The following is a 19,968-nucleotide window of genomic DNA, read 5'->3' as shown; positions in this document are numbered from 1 at the left end:
CCCCCCTCCAAACAATAAAGAAGGGGCGAAAGGGGGGCGTGTGGGAGGAGGGATGGGGAGACGAAGAGGGAGATAGAAGACGCCCAATGATCAAACAACAAAGAACGCCGCAACGACAAAAATGTGTGGATGATAGCAGTGATGATGATGATGATGCAGATCAGCACATACACATACACGCACACATATGTATACATACATACACATATACATATATATATGTGTGTATAAGGAACCCACGTGACTGAAGCAGGAGCAGAATCCGAAGAGCACAAGGAAGAATACAAGCCAACAGAACCACCAAGAAGTCAGCGTGCGGGGCGGGCGGGTCTCGAAGGTGCTGGAAGGAGAGAGGACGGAAAGGAGGAGGGGAAAAAAACTAAGCGAAGAAAGGGAAAGAGAGCTCGGCACGGCTCACACAGAACGGGAGACTAGAGAGGGCAAGAGGTGAGACCTGTGGCGCTCAAGCACGAAAAGGCGGTGCGGCAGGAAAGAGGGCAAGGGTGCTGAGCGACCGAGGACAACACAACTAGGAAACGGCGTAAGAAAGGGGGAGTGTGTGTGCGTGTGTTTAGGCTGGGGCAAAAGTGAGTGATGAGCTCTGTGAGGGAGAAGAAGGAGGGGGGTTTGGCAATGAGGAGCAGACTGAGAGAGGAGAGATATAGACATCTACACAGCCAACAGGTGCCTTTCCCCTCCTCTTCGGTGTGTGTGTGTGTGTGTGTATGTGTGACGGTGTGTACTGGTGTGATGGTGACTTTCGTACCGGCAGCCTGATGGGGGGGGGGGAGAAGGCTGGCCGCTGTGGGTCACGCTGAGGTGTCCCGGGTATGTGAGAACAACAGACGAACAAAAAAGATAAAAAAAACAAGCCGAAACGAGCGGAAGAAACACACGAACAACACACAAAAAAAAAGAGGCGATAAGCGACCAAAGCAAAATCCTGTGAAGACGCGAAAAGAAAACGTGCAAAATCGATAAGCGAAGCAGTGAACGGAGAGAAGGGAAGAAGAAGGAAAAGAAAAGGAGGGAGGAGGAGGAAGCGTGTATGCGACTCAGCACTGCGGTGGGGTGGTCGTGTCTGTGTGGGTGTAGGGTGGGTAGTTCGTAGTGTTACGATAAGGCCCCCCACCCACCCCCTGCCAGGCCTGTGAAGGCAGCAGACGAGCAGGAGAAAAAGAGGGGTTCTGCAGAGATCGAAACCGGAAAAGAGGAGAGCAAGGGAAGAAGAGAGCGGAAGGTGGGGCAACGATATATTATGCGTTCACGCTCGAGAGCGTTGATGACGAAGATGCCGAGACCGGAGAAATCGACGGAGATGAGCAGCGAAGAAAAAAAAAACACACAAAGGGAGAACTAGAGTGGGGAGAAGTGCCCCCTCCCCTTCTTCGAGCGACGATGATAAGGGTGGATAAGCGTACGGCTAGGTGGGAAAGAAAAACGCCAAGAGAACCGGGAGCAGGAGTAGGTAGAGTGGGTGAGCTAGTGGCGAAGCAGAGCTGCTGTGGGCGAAGCAATGCGAGCAAAGAAAAAAAAGCAAAATGTTTGAGCGTCAGTAGGGCGCGAGAATGCTGCTAGTGAAGCGCCGTTGTCGGCCTCACGCTTTCCTTCCATGCACCTGCGGTGCGCGATGTCCTCGCTGCACGGCTGCTGCGTTGCACTTCGCTCGCTTTTTTTTCCTCCACGGCGCAGCTGTCGATCTCTGTTTGCTCTGCTCTCGACTCGCACAACTCCTCTATGCGGCCTTCCGCCGGGTAACTACTTTTTTCTGTGCTGGCCAAACTGCGTTGCGGCGTCGGGAGACGAGCACGTCCTTCTGTGAAGGGCCAGCAGGCAGTACACAGACACACACGTGCGCACTCACGCACAAATAGAGGGAAAGGAGGGAGCCAGCGGTGCTGCCTACGAAGCGCACACACCGAAACAGATAGCAATGACAGAATGCAAGTCCGAGGTAGAAAAAGAAAAGACGAAGAAAAGAGTCACCGCCCACGAACAGAGAAATTCACCGTTTGGCTGTCTCTGCCCACAAAGTCGGCGCGCACAACCGAAAATAAAATGTTCTTAAATACATTAAAAACGGAGCTGCTCTGTGCACCAGTCGATCTCCTCTGGTAACACCGTTGACGCGTGTTGCAGCCTGAGGGGAAGAGAGCAGAGTCGATGGCCGCCGACCTGTCGAAAACGCAGGCTGGAAACGCCGCGGGGCAGAAACAAGTGTGCGACTCCTTCAGCACTGCTTCCTACGGCTGCGCGCAGACTGCGTGTGTCGGTGCCGCGTTCCCCTTTCTCGCGCCGTGGAATCAGGGAGGGTTTTACTTTTACTTTTTTTTTGTCCTTTGCTTTGCGGTTTGTTCTAAGGATGAAAAAACGGACGGAGGCAGACGTTGAGATGCCGATCTGCCCCGATGATGGGGGGGGAGGGGGGTAGATAGAGAGAGAGAAAAGGCACCAAACGGCGCGTGTGATGATTGGAAGGGAAGAGGTCTTGATCGGGCTGTATTGCACTGGTGGTGGTGGTGGTGGCTGTTTTCCTTTTTTTCGTGTTCGTGTGTGTGAGTCTTCGCGTGGAGTTGTCATGGTGAGACAGTGAAAGAAATCAACGGAGCACGGCCACATCAGCACACACATACACAAGCACGCATGGCAAGTGAGCGTGCGTACGGGACAAAAAAGGCGGAGGAGGGGAGGTTCGGTACATGGTAGGTGGCAGAAACGTAAGCAGTGCAGCGATGCCCAATTCGTGCGTGTGAGTGGGCATTCGAAGAGAGAGGGCGGTGAGCAACGCGAGAGCGACAGAAAACAAAGGTGAAGAAGAGGTGTTGTCAGGATAACTGGCATGAGCATGTGGCTCACGGTAGTGTGGTTCCTGGCGTTGGCCCATGTCTTTGCGTGAGCGTAAGTGAACGCGTGCACTTACGTGGAAGGTGATCTGCATCAACATGACCTCGTGCGAGGGGTCGGCTACGAGCCAGCGGTGATGTCCCGGCCCCGATCAGATGAAGGGCACGCAGAGCTCTACTCCGTGCCCTCTCTGCTCGCTCGCGTGCATCAGCCATCAGGCACGGAGAGAGCGCGGGCGGGGAACTAGCTCCGTCACTCACACATGTGGACCAACGCGCGTGGCGACAGCCCGCTCGAGTCGCTCGCAAGAAGCGTTGGGCCAGCATGTGGAGGTGGCGAGAGGGATAAGGATGGCTGGAAGCGCAGGAGATACGCGCTCTCATGCTCTGCTCATTCTTGTTGCTTATCGTTGCTTCGCCCGTTACTAGTCCTTCCAGTCGGGGTTTGTGTTCGCATACAACTTCGCCTCCCCGCCGCCGCGCACGGGCCGTCTCGCACAGACAAAGGACCGAAGAGAAAAATGGAAGAGAAAAATGGAAGCGAAAAAAGGATCAGGCATCCGCTACTACTTCACCGGTTGCTGTGAGGATGACGCGAAAAGAAAAACACCGGCCATAGAAGCCCGCATCACACAGCACATCGAAGGCTACAACACCGATGCTCGAGAAATCCTGCGCTCCCCTCCCTGCCTCCTCCCCCCTCCCAGAACGTCTTCGCTCTCACGGGCACATCCGCCGCAAGCACGCGTGTGCAACAACAGAATTCAGGCGGAGCGAAAAAAGGATACGGACAAGAGAGAGAGGAAGGGCATTAGGAATGAGAATGAGTGCCGGTGTCTGTGCTTGCTTGCACGTATTGGGGCGTACAGCTGATGCTTCCGCTGCTCTCCGTCTGCTTCCCCGGCCTCCCCCCGCCCTTTCTCTTGCCTACGTGGTACCCCCTCCCCACCGTGCTTGTGCGCGATACTGGCCACATACAAGGGTAGGGGACGCAGGTGGAGAGCAGCGGCAAGCGAAGAGGGAGAAAGCGGAGGAGCAGGGGCTGGAGGAAGCGAGGGGCGTCGTCGCGAAAAAAAAAAAAGAAGGACCAGCATACAAGCTCCGTTTCCGATGGCCGCTGCTTGAGGTGGGCATGGCCTGGGCACCTCCCAGGCCCCCATCCGCCTGCCTTTCGCCTCTCTGCTTTGCTGCTGGCGCCTCCCCTTGTCCGCCCTGCCCCAGCCCTCGTAACACCCACTACGGCTACTAAAGTCCACTAACTTCATTGATCAAATGCGAAACGCGCGTTCACAATGGAGGGGAACGAAATGAAAAAAAAAAGGCACGCGATGGCGTGCAGGAGAGACGCCGCGGGGCGACAGTGCACGAGTCGCAGCAACACACGACGAGCAAGCGTGCTTGCCTCGCCGCCGTCATCGCGCCCTCCCGTCCGCCACCAACACCATTACTGCCCCAGCGCCTCTCGTCATGGCTCGTCGTCACTGCTGGCCACTACATGGCAGCAGCCGCATTGCGGGGGCTCTTCTGTGCGGCCGCCTCCACCTTCGCTGCCTCCGCCTTCATGCCTAGGGACCTAAGCTCCTCCGCCAGCGCCATCGCGACGGACTTGTAGCTGTGTCCTCCGTGGATCTTACTACCGGCGTCGGTATAGTAGGTGGTGTGAACGCCGCCGACGACGCCGGCAAACGCGTACTGCACGTTCTCGCAGACGGGGTCGTCGCTCACCATAACAACGCTCATCTTCTCCGGAAACATGATGAGGGTGTTCGTCGCCGCAGCCGTGGTGGAAGTCTCGACGGAAAGGCCGGCTGCCTCGATCGTCTTGGTACACGTCTCGCGGAAGAGGCCATTTAGGCGTTCGTACTTGGTCGCCGGCTTCATTACGAGCGTCACGCGCGTCGCCTTCATTGCCTTCGCCTTCTCTACAGCCACCTTGGCCGCCTTGTTGAAGTTCTCCACCGCCTCTGCTGTCTCTTTCTCGCATGTAATGCCGGAGGCCGGATACACGTCCAGTATGTCGCGCACCTGCATCGTGTCAGGCGCGCGGCGCGGGAGGATGGCGCGCACCACAACCGTCTTCACGCCTGCATATGGGTCACTGGCCGTGCTAGGCGGCTCGGCGACGCACGCGTACACGCCAAGCGGGGCCTGCATGCCGACAACGATGGCATTGGACGCAGCCGAGGTCGCCTGCATCGCCTTCACGACACCACCAGTTGCCTTGGACACCATGGCGGACGCAGCCTGCACCAGAGCAGCGGGGGCACCCGCAGCGATTACAGCAATAGACTTGGACATGTCGCGCAAGGAGAAAAACAGGGTCGGGAGTGAAGAACAAAAAAACGCAAGTAGTAGACGGGCCTGCTGCGGACTACGCAAACGCGGATGCAAGTGAACCTCGCACAGGCGTGTAAGAGCATGTGTCGATGTTTGGAGGGAGGGGAGGTTATGATAGATGAAGCCAGCGTGTCGAGCAGTTGAGAGCGATAAAATTCGATGCGGCGGAGAGAAGCACGTAGAGTGGAGGGAACTGAACAGATATTCACACACACGTAGACGTGTGCGCATATACATATCGGCAGGACCCCGCAGCCCAAGTGATGATGAGCAACGCCACTGCCAGCCGCATCGGCGCGTAAAGAGCATAGAGCTCAACAGGCGCAGAGTAGAAGGGGAGGGGGAAGGGGAGTGCGGGTGTTGACGGCGTAAACGGCTCGACCCACTGCGCCTTGGCACCCCTTTTTTAGCAGCCCCTTTGTTTCTATAATTTGGTCGCTGTCTTTTCCGTGTGTGTGCGTGTAGTGCGCGGCATGCGCACGTGCAGGTGTCGCTCGAGCACGAACACGAAAAAAAAAGCAAAAAAGGAGAAGGGAGAGAGAAGTGCTATAGAGAGAACGGAAGGAAAGGAGGAAGGGGGTGGGGAGGTGCAGACAGAAACGTGCAACGGCACCCAGAAAATCCCGCGATCTCTTGATTGTTGCTCACTTGTTTGTTTTGAGGTGAGCCTTGCCTTTTTCCCCTGCGCTCCCTTCTTGTCGCTCTTCCTCCTCCCCCCTCCATACACACACGCGCGAAAAAAACATCGCAGGGGGGAGTGGGGTGTACGCCTGCTACCGCACATGAGATGCGAGACGACAACGAAAATGACACGTAACAAGAAGGATCAACACAGGATACGAAAAAAAAAATCGTGAAAAATAAAAGGGCACCAGACGACATAACGAAAGATATCCACCGATGTTAACACGTGCCCACGGGTGTGTGTGTGATGTGAACACCTGCATACCTACATCTATGCACACAAACCCGCAGAGAGACCCAGGCGGAGCCACGGTGCCAGAAGGGGGAAGACTCACATCAGACCAGCAGAGATGGGCGATGTGGCACGACTGCATACCGGGGCGCTGAGGGAACGCCTCCACAGCTCCTCAAACTCGTAGCCGTCCCACAACTCCAGCAGAGAAAACACCGTCGGGCAGAGCAACAGCGTGTATGAGGGAAAGGCAATGCCAGATGCCCTCTTGAGCAACCTGGCGAACAGAACGGCGCCGTCGCAGAGGACGGAGTTAAACTGCATCTCGTAGTACGTGATCAGAGCGGAGACTTGATATACGTTCACAATACCGGCGTAGTCGTTGTTGCGGCGAATCACAAAGCCATTCTCATACATGGAAGCCGGAAAGCACTCCGCGGCGTGGGTAGGGGTGTCACCGGAAACGCGGCAGACATCAGCGCTGTTGTCGTCAAACGCCACCGCACTGACTCTCTCAGTATTCGAGTGGTCCCCCTCCACGGGCGCCTCGCGCTGAATGCCCCGCGTCCGCCGCGAGGCGGTGTTGCCAGGCGCCTCAATGTGCGGGCTGTTCTGTCCGCTAGGTGCCGAGCGTACGCGGTGCGCCGGGATACGCTCCGGCTCACTCACCAGCCGCGCCACCACATCCGATGGAAGAGCGAAACCGGAGGCCGGGCCTTCATGAAGGGAATCGGAGACCACCACAGCGCCGTTGCGGCCGCGGCCTGCTGAGACGGCGCTGGGCCGCAAGTACGCCTCCTGTGGCACAAAGAACGGCGCCGGCGGGGCAGAGAGGCTGGCACCACCAACGACAGACGCCTCCTCCGTCTTGGGCTGCAGCGATGCGAGAGCGCCGATGGACATGGACATTACTGTTGGCGTACGCTGATCGCTGCTTGCATCGGACTGGCCAACTGGGCTTATCGTGTGCCACAGCTCGCCACCGAGACAGCCGGCGACGGCGCCCGCAGAGCTCAGCGACAGGCTGTCCTTATGTCTGTAGCCGATGGCGTTCGGGTTGTTTAGATTGCTGGCCGTGGCCGGGATGCTCGCGTTCGCGCTGTTGGCGGAAGCCCTTTTCAGCGATACGAGAGCGCCGATGCTCGGCTTCAGGCGCCGGCCCGCGGCCTTGCCGTTGGATGAAGCGACGCCACGAGGCCCCCCCAGTGAATTGGCGGCATCCAGTCGGCATGCGGATGGCGCCTCAGACGCCACACCAGCTCCGGACGGCACGTTGCCGAGCCTCGTGATGCCGTGACCATGGTGGCCGCTCTGCCGCTCGCTTGGTACCACGGAGGCGGCGCGCGTCGGCGCGCCGAAGCGACATGTCCCGGCACGCTCCCGCGGCCCTTGCAGTACCTCCAGCAGCCCTAGCTCCGTGAAGGTGGTGGACAGCTCCACGGAAGGGTTTGCCAGAGCGTCAGGCGGTTGCTCAGTCCTGTCACCGACCTCTCGAAGAACATTGTTGATTATGGCGAGCTTCTTCATTGTGTTGCGTACGGCCTCGTCTTTTGGGCTGCGCCGCGGCGGCGGCATCGCCGACGACTCGTGACGGTTCTCTGGCGCCGCGAGTACCGTGATCGACTTGTTCGTCCACGCAATCAGCCGCCCAATCCTCATTGCGTGGGTGGAGAAGTCGAGCAGCACACTGCCGTCCTGCATGTGGCGCAGGGAGTAGGTCAGGTCCTGGTTGGAGCACGTCGCCGCCTCGGCAACGTTGAACATCCACCACTCGTCGCGGTACCCCGCCGTTGATGGAGGTGCCACAGAAGACAAGATGGCGTTGCTCGCGTAGGCTGACGCCATCGTGGCAGCCGACATATCTGGCGGTGCCGGGGGGCTAAATGGCACTCGCAGCGACGCTGCCCACAAGTCACCGTTCACCGGCGAGTGCACGGGCAGATGCACGCTGGCAAGCGAGAAGGAGACCCCGCGCGCCTTCCACAGCCCCATGAGCTCGTGCGCCATGTGCTTGTTGAAGAAGTAGCTGTTCTCTGGACCGCCAGCAGGGAGGTACTCCTTGTGGATCTTCACATCGTTAAAATCCGCGAAGCGGGCGAGGATCATATCCAACCGCAGCATGTCCAGCGGGTGGCCGCAGAGCACGGCGGATCGATTGCTGATGACGCGGCTCACCTCAATCACCGAGCGTGGATAATGCGGCATGGAGCGCGCGAAGGGTAACAAGGCTGACGCGTGAGCGCTGGACGAGTTCGGTGAGTACAGTGGCCCGCCACAACGCCTCCGAGGGGTAGAGGCGGTGCCGGCGCTGACAGCCGTGTTGTTGCTGTTCACGTTGAGCCAGGTGCTGCCCCGCTCCGTCTCATTCCCCTTGTAAATGTCACGCAAGGAGGCAAACACGTCGTATCCCTCGTTCACCCGCGCGACGAGGCGTCGCAGCGTGATGATGGGGATGTTCACCACCAACAGCGTAAAGCCCCCATTTGCAGTCAGGCGCGTCTCCGTCTCAAAGTGCTGATGGCGCTTGCGCATAAGCACGCCGGTGTAGAAGGCGGCGCGGTACATGCACGCGGTGGAACGAATCAGGTCCTCCTCGCTCTGCGCCATCGACACGGCCAAGGCGGCGAAGAGTCCTTTGCCTGAGCAGAAGATGCCGCCCCTGCATAAGGCCGTCGCTAGCGCATCGTAGCCGTGCTCGCGCGCCATCACGTAGAAGCAGCAGGTCAGATACAGCATGTGTAGCGGCCAGGAGTTGACCGCGTCAGTGAAAAACTCGGCACCGACCTTCACCAGCTCTGATGGTTGGCGAAGCAGGAACATGATGATCCGATGCCATCGAAGGAACTCCGAGTCGTCGTGCGCGGCGCTCGTTGCCAACGACGGCGGCGATGACTGGCTGCGGGCGGGGTTCGCGCCACTGGCCAGCAACGGCAGTGCGCACGAGTTGCGGTGCAGCTGGAGGGTGAGACGAGCCAAGAAGTCGTCCAGAACGTCGGCGTGCTCTTGGCACAGCTGCACCATCTCAGAGAAGCGGGAGAGCCGCTCAAGCGCGCCAAAGAGAGCGAAGATGGGGGGCACCGGTGGTGTCGGCGACGGCGGCGTGGCAGCGGCAGGCGATGGAGATGGCGTGGTCGCCGCAGCAGCCATCGCTGACGACGACGGCAAGGAAGTGCTCTGCAGATACTGAAATGGTAATGCGCGATCGCGGTTGTCTACACTGCCCCTTTGCTGCTGCGGCGGCGGCGACTCGTCGGGGGGTGACGCGGCAGGAATTATGGAAAGGAAGCGGCGCAGCGATGACACAACCGTAGCCCCGTCCGGCTGGCGTGCCGGTGCCCCAGGGTACGCCTGCTGCTCCTTGCAGTGCCGCGTCTGCCGCTGCCAAGCTTGCTGCCCTTCGTCTTCGCCACTCTGCTCGCTGGCTGCCTCCGGGGCGTTTTTGCTTCCCGCCGCAGGTAGCCGCTGGCGCTGGTGCTGCTGGCTCACCTCACGCATTACCCCGTGCTGCGACGGCTGCGTCTCTGTCCCCGCGTGGTAACGATGCATGCGAAAGGCTTGATAGGGGTTGCGAAGCGCCTCATCACCCGTCGGCGGCGCCCATGGCATCAATGCAGAGTCCACACAGCCAGACTCGTCCCAGCCCTTGCTCGCCTCGCTGACGCCCCTGTTTGCGGCCGCGTAGGCAGCAGACAGTACTACCCGCGCGCTCTTGCAGTAACCTGGCAACGGCGAGAGCTCATTGGTCGCAGCAGCCGGATCGTCAGCGCGTCCACGGAAAGCCTCTCGCTGCGCCGCCGGGGAGGAGTGGCAGCCGCCGCGGGATAGACTCACCGGCCGCGACGTCGCCGTGCTGGTTGGGCGGGTGCCGCCTTCGCCACTACGGCCGCGTTGGGTACCCGAGAGCACGAAAGCAATCGGATCGACTTCGTACGCGCGTGCCGCTGCTCCCGCTGCCAAAGCCGCTTCAGCGCCAGCGTCCCCACCGCTGCTTGATGCCCCTCTCTGTGCCTCGACAGCAGCGCCGCCCGTGATCGTACCGCCGTCACTAACGGCCATCAGCCCACACTGCAAGGCAGACCACGGCTGCCGCCCATGCGCCGCTGGCGGGATCTGCCCATCACTCTCCTCCATAGGAACGTTCGGGGTCAGCTCTTGAGACACTCCGGATCTCTGAAGGGCGCCCGCTACCCGTAGCACATGACTGTCGCCGATGTCAGCGCGAGCGCGGCGCAGGACCCCACTGCCGCCCCGCGGCCAGCTGGCGCCAAAGGCTCCACGGCTGATGTTATTGGCCCCACTACCGCTGCCGCCGCTGCCATAGTCATAGAGCGCCTGCTGCTGTCGAGGCTGCGGCCCCCGGCTCGCGCTCAAAGGCGGAGAGGGAAGGCAACCCATGTAGTCACGTGGAGCGCTCACCACCTCGGTCGCTGTCGGCATTGTCCCTACACGAGCACACGCTGTGCAGTCGCTCGTGGTGTGCGCAGAAGGGCCGCCAGCAGCAGCAGCAGCGATGCTCGTGAGCGACACATGCGCAGTTGGTGGCATCAGCTCGCCGTGACTCACCATGCTTGTACTCCAGTCATGAGAGTCCGCATTGCGTCCGACGTCGATGCCAGCACAACCACTGCGAGCACTATATGGCAGGTTAGCCTCGGATGTGCTGCCCATTCTTGTCGTGTGGTGGCTGTTGGGCGAGCTGACGGCGAGTGCCGCAGTGCTGTGCAGCCCATCAGCGGGGGATATCCCCAGCGCCACCGGGACGCCAGAGTCGTCATCCGCGGTGTCAGTGGCAAAAGGCGCGGAGATGTAAGGTGCGTCTGGGCTGCTGCGGGCGGCAGCGGCGTTGCTTCTTCCTCGGCCGCGCGCGGCCGTCGCGGTGATAGAAGAGGGCGTATGCACCATCGTCGAACTCGAAAGCACTGTCGCTGTGGCCGTTGGCGATGTGGTGGGGCTCAACAAGTGCAAAAACGCGGGCACCGCAGACGCTGTAGCGTTCGTCGATGATGCGGGAAGCGGCACCAGCGGCGGCGGCGGCGGCGGTGGTGTCTGCGGCTGCTTCAGCACCTCTGCAGTATCACGTGAGGGAACGATGGTGCTGTCGGTGCCGTGGCCGAGGCGCAAAAGATAGCCGCTACTGACAGCAATGGAGGATGGGTACGGCATGGGGCGAGGCCGGCGTTGATTTGCAAGCCACGCACGCGTCTTTGTCGAAGACTGCGGGGAGGCAGAAGACGGCATCGTCGCGCTTTCCAGTGAGGTGAGCGTCGTCACAACTACGCCTTCATCTGTGGCAGGCGAGGCACCACTCGCGGATGCCAGCACGGCTGGGGTGACTGCCATGTGGGGCGCGCGGCAATCCTCGTCCGTAGTGGCAGCAGTAGTGGGAGCTGGGTCACTCTCAGGCGTCACCACGGCCTGCACCACCGACTCCGCCGACAGAAAGGGCGTCATGATTGCGTGCCCCTCAGGTGAGAACACAGCGGTGCACAGCGGTTGAAGAGTACCGGACGCGGCTGCGTCAGCAGCACCGGCTAAACCATGCGCGGACGGGAAGTGGCTATGAGTGACACGCCGTTGCCGTGAGGGCGCTGACGCCGTTGGTGCCAGTGGCGACCCGGATTGCGATGCCGACGGCAGCGGCCCTGGAGCATCAGACCTGGAAGACATTTTTTTTTTCGAAACTGCGCCAGGTTCGCAGCGACGAATGCAGAAAAAAAAATACTGGAAAAGGCAAGTGAAAGAGGGAAGGAGAGAGATGCGACGCAGTCGCGTCACGAAGGGAGTGGAGGGTCAGGGCTGGATATAAACGCCGAAGCGGTGCCTGTGTTGGTCGCAAAACCCCCGCTTTCCTTGCTTCGTTTCGTCTCTCTCACACTAGCACGGCTTCAAATCACCTTCTCGTCCTCTGCGCTCCTGCGTGTCGCTGAGTTGTCTTTTCGCTGTGCCTTCAAGAACGCCCTCTTCATGGCACCTTCCCTTCCCCTTTCGTACGCGTGCGCGCGGCGTGTGCTCGTGCCCGTTGCAGATCGGGGGTATCGGCTCACTTCAAGTAGGCTACCCGTATCGCTCAGTCCGCTCTCTACGTCCACTCACACACAAGGCAAGGCAAGCACGAAAAAGCGTCCGATAGCACGAAAGAATAAAAAAAAGAAAGCTGCACACAAAAACGGACGAGCCGGACCAGCAGAGAGGGAGGGAGACGGGAGAGCGCAACAACGACAAAACAAGATTTTATAATCCTAAGAAAAAAAGGCAAGAAAACAAAGGAGGCGGTGCAGCGCAGCAAGGGAACGGTGGAAAGGACGACTGATCAGATAGAGACGGACAGAGGAACAGACGCACGCACAAAATCAAAAAAAAGAAATTATAGAGGAGACTGAGGTAGTGCCGTGCGTCTGATGGCGTCAAGCGCGCTCTCACAGGAGATGCGAAGTCGACGATGAGAGAAAAAAGTAAACAGGAAGGGGGCGCGCGAGAGTGCCGAAGAGAGGCACGTTGTATACGTGTGCACCCCCCCCTCTGCTCTTCGTCGCTCGTCTATTCCAGCCCCAATGCTGTTCTGTTCACTTACCTTGCAGGGTCCTTCTCCTCCTTGTGCGGCCTACCGGTCTGTTTCGGCTCTGCTGCGGATTAGTGGTCTGGATCTTCCTCTTCGTCTGCTACTGGCAGACGCAAGAGGTGCGCGTTGAACGCAACAGTTTCGAAAGAGCCCCCCGAATAGTCGCTCGTGTGTTCGTGTGTCGAGATGCACTCGTGCGTTGGAGCACAGCGAACAGCAAATAACGGCGAACACGACACAAAAAAAAAACTGACGGGATTCGATAGAATGCGAACCTCGGAGGAGAAAACTGAGGTGCGTGAGGAACACGATGGCAACGAGATAAAATGTTCGTCGGAAGGACGCGCTCCACGCCGTCAACACACCCAAACACATGCACAGACAAACCAAAAAAAACTCCCACGCGTGGCTGCAGCGGCCGAGAAAGACGAAAAAAAAAAGTCGGAATCCTTGTGTTTCCTTTCTGTTTTCAAAGGTGGAGCTGAAAGGCCATACGCATACACATGCCTGTACGGTATATCAGCAAGAAACAACGACGCCGCCACCACCCCCACCCCTTAGCAGCCGCACGGTCTAATAGGCACACACACGCACAGAGACAGAGAGAGCAAGAACAACGCAACAGGAACAACGTGAAAAAGGGGGAAGGATAAACTGAGCAAAATATAGAGATACGGAGATGCACAGTTAACAGCCGAAGCGATAAGAGGTGCAACGAGTTCGCGCCGTGATCCCCAGGTGGGTGGGAAGGGGTGGGGGGATGGGGCACAAGGATAGAGCGCGCGGAAAACAAAAAGACCCGCAGCGCACAAGGAGAAAAGCAATGCCTAAAAAGCACAGGTGATGCGTATTCGATGACCACGTGAAAACAAAATAATAATGTAACGACGGAAGCAGGAAAGGCAGGAAAGGTCGAGCCCCCGACGCCCAATGTGCAAAAAGACGGGACAAAGACAAGGAAAAATGAACGCCAGCATACAACAACGCACGCACGCACACACGAGTCAAGTGCTGTGAAGACAAAAAAGGGAGAGGCCCGAGGAACCGTAAAAGACGCAGACAGACGGCGATCTGCAAGGTGGGTGGGCGGGTGATGCAATAGCGTCGGGATGGCGGGTGGTATTCGTAAAGAAAAAGAAGGAAGACTACGCACACAGAGAAAGAGACAGAGAATAGCCACCAAGCGAGCCACAACGACGAAACAAAAGCGTTTCGGGAAGAAGAAAGAAATATAGGAACACAGCAACTCAGCCGGTAAAAAAAAAGTGGTGAACGCATCAACAGCAACAGCAGCAGCACATAACATACGCATACGCATATATATACACACACATATGCACATCTAAACGTGCACACCAGCGAAGTGACGCATACATAAAAGGCACCGCGAAAAAGAAAAGAAGAGGGAGGAGGGGCGAGAGGAAAGCCGGTGACAGGGTTCCGATACGAGACGCACACTCACACAGCTTGGCAGAGAGAGAGAGAGACAGAGGGGCAAAGAAGCGCCACACACACACGCACAAGATGTGGTGAGGGAAGGACGAGTGGAGGACGCGGGAATATGGGAGAGAACAACCACCACCACCAGACAAGTTTGTCATATAAAAGGGGGATGCACACACAGGCACACACACACACAACCAAACAGCAACAAGTGAAAATAAGCAACTCAGTGTCTGAGGCGGCAGTCGCACGTGTATACGTATGTATGCGTGTGTGAGTGTGTCCAATATGTGTATGAGTGTCGCGGTGAACAGCGGGGGCGGATAGAAATGCAGGGAGTAATATGAACAGAGAGAGAAAGGGTGCGCGAGACTGAGAGCCGGGAAGACGTTACAAGGGAACGCACAACAAACCCAAAAAGAGCAGCGAGGAAAACTCGCTGTGTCTGACCTTTGTGTTGGTGTGTGTGTGTGTGTGTGTGTGTGTGTGTGTGGATGCGACTTTGCTTTCACAGTCGCTCCTCTGGACGTGGTGGCAACGAGGTGAATGTAAAGGACAGGGCAGGGCCTCCGCGTCAACAGCGTATAGAAGAGAGAAAACGCGGAGCCGGACGCCGGAGATCGAAGAGCGAGAGAGAGGAAGATGGAAGAAAGAGAAATCCCGAGGAAGGTGTGAGCAGCAAGGCGCGGACGCGCATGTAAAGCAAACGCCCCGCTTCCTGCTAGTGTATATATGCCTGTGCTGGTGGCACTGAGATACGCCTCAGATCCCTCTGTGCCCGGTGTCCTCGGCTTTGTGTGCGTGTGCGCTCTTCTTGGTATTTTTTTTTCTGGTTTCAAGAAGAAAGAGAGATGAGGATAGAGCGCAAAAAAAAAAAGTTGAACAGAGCGAGGCACATAAGCAGCAGCAGCAGCAGCAGCAGCAGCAGCGGCAGCAAAGTAAGCAGATCGAGCGCACACAAATCAACGTACACGCAGAAAGGAGCAGAAAAGGCCGTTGCATTGAGAGGAGGGCACCCGGCGCCAAGCAGCCATGCGTCCGCGTTTTCTGTCCCTCTCAGCAAGCTGCGTTGCACGTGCGCAGTGGGGCGTGTGCGCGTGCGTGTGCGTCCTGCGCGAGGAACACGATGAGGCGCACCAGGGAGCTCTCTCCCTTCTTCTTCACTTGCCCTTGTGTTACCGGTGACTGGCTATGTGCCGTCACTTCGAATCACCTTTTCGCCTTGCCTTCCTCTCTCATGAACGCGGAGAGTCTCTCCCGTCTATCCCGCAGAGCGGCAATGACGCGTGCAAGCGCAAGAACGACGGCACACGCGGAGCGGGCGAGCACGCATACATGTAGCTGCACGCAGCGCCATATATCTTTTTTTTTTCGTTTTGATGTGAGGGAGAGAGGGAGTATGGCGCCTTCGTGAACGCCTCCACCACCACCCCTCCGACTCACTCACCCACCCACCCATGCGGATTCCTTCCTCGCACTTCTGCACTGTCTTCGCTGGCCTTCCCACCGATCCGTGCGCGGCGCACACGTGCACAGGCACATGCGCGCATATGCCCTCCACAAGGGCAGATCCGTTACTGTGTCTCCTTAAAATAGCATAAATACGCCGTCGTGGTCCGTGTGAATGAGGTCGATCGCGGCGTACGCGTACCAGCAGCTCTGGCCACTGCGTTGCCTGCCCTTGAGACAGCCAGCACCGGAGGCAGCGCTACCCGGCACTGAAGATGCTGCATGCGGCTGCGGCGGAGCGGTGCGCGAGCGATCGCCTGAAATCCATTCAAGGCCAGCCACATTGAACATCACTCGATCGCACCACGCAGGCAACCGGTCGTGGCAGAAGTTGTCGCGATGGGGTGATGCCGTCACGTGAGTCAGCGGTACACTCGCCAGCGGCGACATCGAAGACGGCAGCGGTGTCGACAGCGAGGGCCTCACCCTGATCGCCTCTGCCTGCTCCTGCTCCTCGGCACGGATGGCATCAGCCCGTCCAGCCAAGTCCTTCGAAGTGGGTATCTGCTGCTGCGCATCTGGCGTTGCCGCTACGTCTCGAAGTGCTGCCGCGTCGGCGCCAGCACTGGTGGTGGTGGCCCCAGTGCGGGTGCGATAGGCAACACGGGAGTAGGTGGGCGCGAACTGAATCGGCATCTCTGCGAGCTCCACGCTAGAGAGCAGAGCCACCTCGTCCATCAGGTGCTGCGGCTCGATGTCGAACCGCTTTCGCAACTCTTGCTGCGTGGCTGGGTCGGTGAACAACTCCCAAAATTGCTCCGGGCAGCGCAACCGCTTCTTCTCCGCCCGCACCGTCATCTGCATCTTCTCCTCGACCCACTCGGCAAACGACTTGCCATCCAGGCGAACGTTATAGTCGCCAAAGATGAAGAGCGGCTCGCTGAGGTCGACGACGGCACTGCATTCGGCGATGGCCTCCTTTAATGCCCGCGCGCGGCGGCCGGTGTACAGGCTTGGGCTGCTCTTTAGCGCCACGCGGTTGTCGTCGTCGTTGAAAAGGTGTACGTTGCACACGTTAAAGTGGACGGTGCCGAGACGGAGAGAGAGAAGCAGGAACCCCTTGCGCGAGCGGCCGGCCTCGGCAAATTTTCCGCTGTGAAAGAGCCGGCCGGCCTCGCCGGCGTAGGTGAGCGGGTCGTCTACAATCGGAATATACGTGCGGTGCGGAACGGAGAGGCAGCTCGCGATGCCCATAACGCGCGGCGAGAGAAACACAATCGAGCCAATGGCGGTGAAGTACGCGTCCGCGCCGGCGTCGAGCTCAGCGGTGAGATCCGTGTCGTTGCTGTTCGCGTCGCTCAGGCGATGAGCATCGCCGGCGTGGCCGTTGGCGCTGCCGTTGTTATTACTGGAGCTACTGCCTTCAAAGGACGTCCTTCTCAGGGCTTGCACAGTGCTCGCGGCTCGGTGACGCTGGTAGTTGCTGCTGCTCAGCGTGTCACCGCTCTCTCGCTCGTCCATGAGCAGCCCGCTCGTCCAGCCTGCCTCCGGCAGCAGCGACGTGCGGATCTGCTCCTTGAAGTACTCGTTGAACTGCTTATTCTTGTATTTGCCACCGATTTCTTGAAAGTGCAGGACAACAATGTCGATGAGGGGCGGGCGTACAGACGGCGTGTAGCTGCGCATGTAAGCCTCCGTGTTCGCTGCAGCACCACAGGGCGTGGGCGAGGGAGGAGGGGACGCTGCGCCACCCGCGACCGAGGCGGGAGCAGCAGACGACGCCGTCGCAGACGCCTCTGCGGCGCGCGCCGCGGCTGACATGTACGAGAGCCGATGGAGCCACTGGCGGAGGTCCCCCAGAAACTCTGCCACCTGCTGCCGCACCACAGGCGAGACGCCCAGCTCTGAGTCGATGTCATCAGGCACGTGAATGTACGAGGGGCCGCCAAAAAAGGTCGGCACGGAGGCAAAGGCGGCAGAGATGTCACCGCCGTTCTCTGGCATCGGCGAGTGCGGGCGTTCGGGCAAGGTTTCGCCGAGCCCAGCGCTTGTGCCCAACGCAGCCTCGATACCGCCTATGTTCTGGGTCAGCAAGAGCACGCTCGGCTTCGAGTCCGCGCGGGACGGGTCGAAGTCGACAGAGAAGCGAAGTGCAGCAGAAGCGTTCACGCTGCCGGCAGGCAGCGGTGGTGTAGCGGACGACATGTCGCAACGCCTGTATTGTCCCAACGGGTCCTTTGGATTTTTGCTCTCGTTTTCTGTCGCTCGCTGAGGCGGTCCTTGTCTCTTCTCCGTAAGGGGCCCTGGTGCGAGGAGGGAGAGAAAGAGAGGAGGGGTCGGGCACTCGGTACCGTCACCTCAAGTCGTACGAGACAAGCACGCATACGCCCACAGACACAGGCACATACCCCCTCCACTCTCCAAGCACTAACGAAGAAGGGCAGAAGAGACCGATCAAGTGATAGAGTCAGGGCGCCGTGTTGGTCCTGCCGCTTGTTAGAGAGGTCGGAGCAGTGGAGAGAGGGATGAAGAGGGCGTGACACTCGTTTCAGCTAATGCACGCACACGATTCTGATGAGCGGTGCGAGAGAGGAAGCGCGCAAGGGGGCGCGTACGAGCTTGTGCGTTGTGTGCGTGTGTGTGCGTGCGTGCTTCAGCGAAATCAACTACTACAGCTACGTGATGCGTGCAAGGGTGTGAATGTTCGGTGGCGTACGTGTAAGCGCACGTAGTCTCAGGGGAGACGTCGTGCAGCAGTGGAGTAGGATGTGTGGAGACGCACAGATTTGCACGTGTGCCCATCATCGCGGCGAGCACAAGGAACCAGACGAGGAAGAGAGAGCGAGAGGCGATGCAAGGTGAAGGGTAACTTTCGTAGTGGCAGATAGCGCCGGAGACGGAGAAGAGAGAAAGAGAGACGAGCCCCCCCCTCCGTGTGAGCGGAGAACGCCGGCTCCTTTACAGAAGTCCAAGACGGAATGGGAAGACTCGTGTAGAGCGAGAAGAGAGGCGAAGGCGCGCTTCGCTTGCACATTGGGCACAACAGACACTCACACGTGCAGTAGGAGCGGCGATGTACGCATACCAGTCACACTGCAGGCTATGGAGTGGGCATATGCGCGCGTGCGTGCGTGTTTCAGGGTCTGTTGGCGCACAGCAACCACGCTGCTCCGCTTCTCTGTGCCATTTTCGTCGGCTTATTCCTGAGTCCCATGAGCACCGCCTCTGCTGCTCTTGTTGTTGCTTTTCGTTGCGTGTGGGTATGTGGGTGATGGACCACCGGTGAAGGTTGAACATATCCGCTCGTAAGCGTACTTCGCTTGCTCGGAAGGAGGGGAGAATAGGGGAAGGGAGCACATATATGAAAACAAATCCATAAAGAAAGCGTTTTCCCTTTTTTCGATTTTTTAAGTGTGTGTGTGGAGGGGGGAGGGGGGAGGAGGAGGAGAGTGTCGTTGATTCGTTTTAGCTGCCTCACGACGTGTAGCGTTCAGTGCGTGCACGGGCGAGACCAGACGAACACGGGCACCGACGCCCGTACACACATACACGCACACACGCAGAGGCCCCTCCTCCTCCTCCTCCTCCCTCGGGGGAGAGAATCCGGTAGATTTTGGTGCGCCCACATCATGAACGATTTTTCACGCGGGCGCCTTGTTTTTTTTTTGCTTTTTGATGTCTCCTCCCCCGTACGTGCGTGTGATGACATCGACAGAGGAAGAACAGAGAGAGAGGCGCTCCCGCCAACGCATCACACACGCGCGCGCGAAGGAAAGCCAAAAAAGAACGGGAAGACACAAGACGTAGCGTGGGACTGTGGAGGGGCAGACAGAGGAGGAGGAGGAAGGCGGGAGGAGGCAGAGGAGACAAAAATGCCGTCTGCTCGACTCCACAGAGAGCAAGAAAGAACGAAGGAAAACCTCAGGAGCACATGGACGACGTAAAGCAAGACGGAAACGCCAGCGGCACCGCTATACGCTCAACATGACACGTATATGAGCTCATAATAACAGGGAAACCCCTTGAAGCCACGCGGGCCGAGCGAAAAAGGGGGAGGGGCACACAGCGCCGACAGAACGACAGAGAGCGAGAGAGACAGGCATGCGGCGCGTGTGTCCGCGTGTGAGCATGGACGGACGTATAGCGTCGACAGAGCAGGGAGCGTGAGCAGGAGAGAGGCAGGCGCACCCTCATGTAGACGCGCGGGTTTACGTGCTCTGCGCGCCTGCACACCTCTGTCCACGCCCTCTCCACCTCCTCCACAGCCGACTGTGCCGTCATCACGGCCTTTTTACAGCTTAGAGCCAGCCAGAGCCTTGTTGCGCTTCTCGTAGTCCTGCTTCTCCTTTACAGCGGCGTGGGCGGCGGCCACAATGGCGACTGGCACACGGAACGGAGAGCAAGAGACGTAGTTCAGGCCC

The 19,968-nt window shown here is 58.8% G+C and overlaps 4 protein-coding genes across 4 annotated transcripts in view; all 4 read right to left on the bottom strand.

The window, feature by feature from the left end:
• Nucleotides 1-4,334: 4,334 nt before the first annotated feature.
• LINJ_11_1030 (conserved hypothetical protein) lies at nucleotides 4,335-5,141 on the bottom strand (the record flags this gene model as incomplete). The annotated part of the gene is made up of 1 exon (XM_001463866.1): nucleotides 4,335-5,141. One exon carries the CDS (start codon nucleotides 5,139-5,141, stop codon nucleotides 4,335-4,337), a length of 807 nt encoding a protein of 268 aa, XP_001463903.1.
• A 1,054-nt stretch (nucleotides 5,142-6,195) lies between these two features.
• LINJ_11_1020 (conserved hypothetical protein) lies at nucleotides 6,196-11,763 on the bottom strand (the record flags this gene model as incomplete). The annotated part of the gene is made up of 1 exon (XM_001463865.2): nucleotides 6,196-11,763. One exon carries the CDS (start codon nucleotides 11,761-11,763, stop codon nucleotides 6,196-6,198), a length of 5,568 nt encoding a protein of 1,855 aa, XP_001463902.2.
• A 3,922-nt stretch (nucleotides 11,764-15,685) lies between these two features.
• Nucleotides 15,686-17,752, bottom strand: LINJ_11_1010 (putative inositol-1,4,5-trisphosphate (IP3) 5-phosphatase; the record flags this gene model as incomplete). The annotated part of the gene is made up of 1 exon (XM_001463864.1): nucleotides 15,686-17,752. The coding sequence occupies one exon, from the start codon at nucleotides 17,750-17,752 to the stop codon at nucleotides 15,686-15,688; it is 2,067 nt and encodes a 688-aa protein (XP_001463901.1).
• A 2,086-nt stretch (nucleotides 17,753-19,838) lies between these two features.
• Nucleotides 19,839-19,968, bottom strand: part of LINJ_11_1000 (putative pyruvate phosphate dikinase) — a gene marked incomplete at both ends in the record, with an annotated part of 2,745 nt that continues 2,615 nt past the window's right edge. Inside the window, one exon of the mRNA XM_001463863.2 lies at nucleotides 19,839-19,968. This exon is cut by the window's right edge and continues 2,615 nt beyond it. Coding sequence (XP_001463900.2) covers nucleotides 19,839-19,968 — 130 coding nt within the window.

Source organism: Leishmania infantum, chromosome 11 (genome assembly GCF_000002875.2).
Source record: "Leishmania infantum JPCM5 genome chromosome 11".
NCBI lineage: Eukaryota > Euglenozoa > Kinetoplastea > Trypanosomatida > Trypanosomatidae > Leishmania > Leishmania infantum.
The sequence above is the reverse complement of the archived record's forward strand: the minus strand, read 5'-3'. Positions and strand labels throughout refer to the sequence as shown.